Source organism: Cariama cristata, unplaced genomic scaffold (genome assembly GCF_000690535.1).
Source record: "Cariama cristata isolate BGI_N322 unplaced genomic scaffold, ASM69053v1 scaffold2311, whole genome shotgun sequence".
Lineage (NCBI taxonomy): Eukaryota > Metazoa > Chordata > Aves > Cariamiformes > Cariamidae > Cariama > Cariama cristata.
In genome coordinates this window covers 30,591-34,063 of record NW_009597349.1, presented here as the reverse complement: position 1 = coordinate 34,063, position 3,473 = coordinate 30,591, and the positions used below count along the sequence as shown (strand labels likewise).

The 3,473-nt window shown below is 50.0% G+C and overlaps 1 protein-coding gene across 1 annotated transcript in view; it reads right to left on the bottom strand.

Annotated features, from left to right (window-relative positions):
* Window positions 1–2,179, bottom strand: part of DAGLA (diacylglycerol lipase, alpha) — a 30,226-nt gene extending 28,047 nt beyond the window's left edge. Inside the window, exons 1-2 of the mRNA XM_009708816.1 lie at window positions 2,085–2,179; window positions 1,333–1,544 (exon numbers count right to left, since the gene is read on the bottom strand). Coding sequence (XP_009707118.1) covers window positions 1,333–1,544; window positions 2,085–2,179 — 307 coding nt within the window. The remainder of the gene's footprint in view (window positions 1–1,332; window positions 1,545–2,084) is intronic.
* Window positions 2,180–3,473: the final 1,294 nt, after the last annotated feature.

Sequence of the window (3,473 nt, the reverse complement as noted above, 5' to 3'; positions counted from 1 at the left end):
TATGCACTAAACGACACATGCTTAAAACGGGACCGAGTCACTTGGACCTTGCCCACACAACGGCCACACTCCTATTTCTATCATCAGAACTCATGAAGCCCTTCCGAGTAAAAAGCCCCAGGAAACAAGCATCTACAAGACCCAAGATACAGCGTAAATACAGATCCTGAACACACATTTAGTTTCAGGTAGACAAGGAAGAAAAGTGGGTGTTTCTTGGGCAGGAAAATGGCTCTTTGGATTCTCTCTACCTCCCTTGCCCCATTTAGTCTGGTTTTAACACAGTGTTACTCAAACTGTCAGGCTCTACATGCTTCCCTAGGGAGACTGCAGCGTGTCTGGGAAACTGGAGAGAAAGATTTGTTTGCTATTCATGTTAATGATTTGCACTTAGCACTCAAAGGCAGAAATGTCTCCCAGACAGAGCTTTCAAGCAAGGTTACCCGTATTTTAGCGAATTCTGCAGGAAAACAACCCAGCAAAAAGAGATGCAAAAACATGAGATGCTTTGTTTGGAATGGGCTTGACTCTGCATCTACAAAAACTTTTGCTCGCAAAATCTTCACTCAGCACAGAAAAATCTGATCAAGTTTCTGTACCTGGAAGACAATGGAACAGAGGAGGGAAGATAAGCTAAAAGGGAAGCCCCGAATGAGAGATGAAGGAACAATCTCTTTTCTGATCTAGTTCTTGGTGGGTGAGACAGGAAACGTTTTTTTGGGGAAGACAAATATGCCCTCTGAGAGAGAGGAGGCAACCGGTGAGCAGGTGGTAAACCTATTGATCTCACAGTGCCTGGAGGTGGAGGATCAAAGTGCAGGTTGCTGGATGGAGAGATGCATCACATGTGAGTCAGGAGGTCAAGTACACGTCTCAAGGTAGGTGGGCGTAGACGTGTCTGTGACAGGCAAGGACATGCACATGCCTCGGGGTCAGAACCACCATGATTTACACAGACATATGCCTGTCATAGGAAAATGTGTGGAAAAAAGGTGGGGGAGAGGTGTAGATGCATCTCGCTGTGGCAGATCTGTGTTGCGAGACAGAAGGGGAGCATATTTTGTTAGAGGAAAAGGATGTACCTGCATGGCAATGAGGATGACAAGTTAAAGGTTTGCTAGAAAGATATTTGGGGCATTGCATGAGAGTCTTACAGCAATGACAGGGTGCAGTCTATGTGATGTATTCAGATGCATATCACATACAAGTGGCCATCTGGATGTCTTTCAGAAGCTGTGTGTTTGTCAGGGTGTGGGGAGAGAAGTCTTCTGCAATAGCAGATGGCAGTGTGGAGGCTGAGTCATTAGGAGGCCTCAGGCCGCTGCCTCTTACCCAGTCTGACATAGAGCACATACTGCATCGAGTCCCGGGGCTCTGTGTACAGGATACTGCCTCGCATGCTGAGCCAGATGATTGCCACCTCTGCGATCATACAACTGAGCAGGATGCCCAGGTAGCCTCTGCCGTGGTCCACCAGGTTAAGCGAGCAGGTCTCGTTGGGGTTGTACACCAGCCCAAAGAGCACCACAGAGAGGATCACAAACCTGCCAGTCACAAACCAGCTTGTTACCAGCAGTAAGCCAAAGAAAGCTGCACGTAATACCCCACACCTGCTCTCCTCACTGAGCTACTGAGGATCCTCAGCGTTCCCACAGCTACTTACAAATTAATATTAATTTGGTCCAGAAATCTCCTCCCCACAAGCCATCCAGAGGCCCTGCTACCCCGGTCAGAACAATTTGGTGATCAGTGTCAAATCACATTATCCCATGGGATCTGCCACTCCAATTGTTTTTCCTGAGCCCCTGTACAGAAACACAGCCCCAAACTCCAGTGGACAACCTTGGGTAGCACAGGAGGACGCAGGGAGCTCTGGTCAGGCTTCCCTCTTTGGAACTGGAACTCAGAATAGAACTTATCCAAAGAACCAGGAGCTGGAAATATGTTGGTGTCTGTCAGAAATGCCCCAAACAAGCCTTCCAGCTGCATGTATAAGCGTAGGAAGAATTACAGCTGCAAGAAACAGGAATAGCAAAAAGAATTCATGGGAGAATTCAAACCATCATCCTGCCTTTCTCACTTACCAGGTGGTATGCAGGAGGAAGAGGAAGACGGCTGGCAAAACCAGGTCATCGCTGCCTACAGACCAGCGACGGCGGAACACGACAATCCCTGGCATGGCTAGCGGGTCTGAGGAAGTTCAGTTTTTTCGACACTCACCTCCTGGAAAAAAAGAGAATCAAAGATGCTGCTGACCCTCTTCAACTCCCCCCGGGAGAGCCCCACGACCCCACACGGCACCTGAGAGCTGTCCTATTTCACATCAAAGATGGCAGAGCTTCTTCCTTCCAGCACCAGAGGGCACGGCATGCTCAGGAAGGAGAGTACAGGAGAGGAAGGTACAGTTTTAAAGAGTGGGAAGTATTAGGTGAAACCAGTGCGGAACTCACTGAACATAATCACCGCTCACCCAGCTCCACTTCACAAGATTACTTGGAATCCTGTTAGGGCTGCAGGTTGGCAAGCAGTCACCCTGGGATGTTTTGGACAGGTTATACTGGCCTCAGCTCTAAAGAAGGTCCTATTGCCATGTTCTTCCACAGGCACACCTGCTGCCAGCCTCTTCTCTCCTTGTCCAACAGTTCCCTCCCTCCCTCGGTTTCAAGCCAACACACCCATTAGCAGTCAGTGGCAGCATCTGGGGAAGCCATTGACCGGCTCCCAACAGCAAGCACTTACAGCTGAGGGAGCAAGCTCCTAGGAGATCTCTCACTCCACCATCAGCAGCACAGAAGCGCCCTGCCAGCTCCACATCTCCTCTGTGTTCACGCTGGCCCTGACAGGCACTAACAATTAAAAAGTCGAAGATTGAGGAGCTGGCTGTTCCTCCCCACATTTTGTTTGTACTTCTATTTTTAAAGCTTCACAAACCCTTTAAAAAAAGAAACAGCAGTGGTGTAAGTCACGAGACCGCACAGGGCTATCCAGACACCTCCTCCCAACACAGCTCTCCCACACCGTTTCAGTTCTGCTGTACATACTCCAGCCTGCTCCGGTACAAGTCCACCGCATCGGAGCGGCTCAGTCCCTTCCCGCAGCACTCCCCATCTCCCTTCCACACTTCTTGTACAACACGCTTCAACCACGACCCACAACCACGACTTCGGGTTGGTTCTGGCAACCTTTGGTTTCCGAGATCTTGTCTACAGGGTCTACCCACAGCCAGCAGTGATCTCCTGACCGCAGTGGTCATTCCTGTCCCCCTCTTCCATGCCCTAAACCCCCTCGCGCTTCTCACCTGTACCCTCCTGCGCTACCACAGACCGGGGGACACCACACGTTGGTCTGTGCCTCTCCGCTCCAAGCCACCACCTCAAGAGTGCCAAGTTCTCCCAACTGATGCATCTCAATTCCAAATCACTTTGGAGCACTTCTCCTACTCTAGCCCCGCTAACCTCCCAATTTTCACGTTC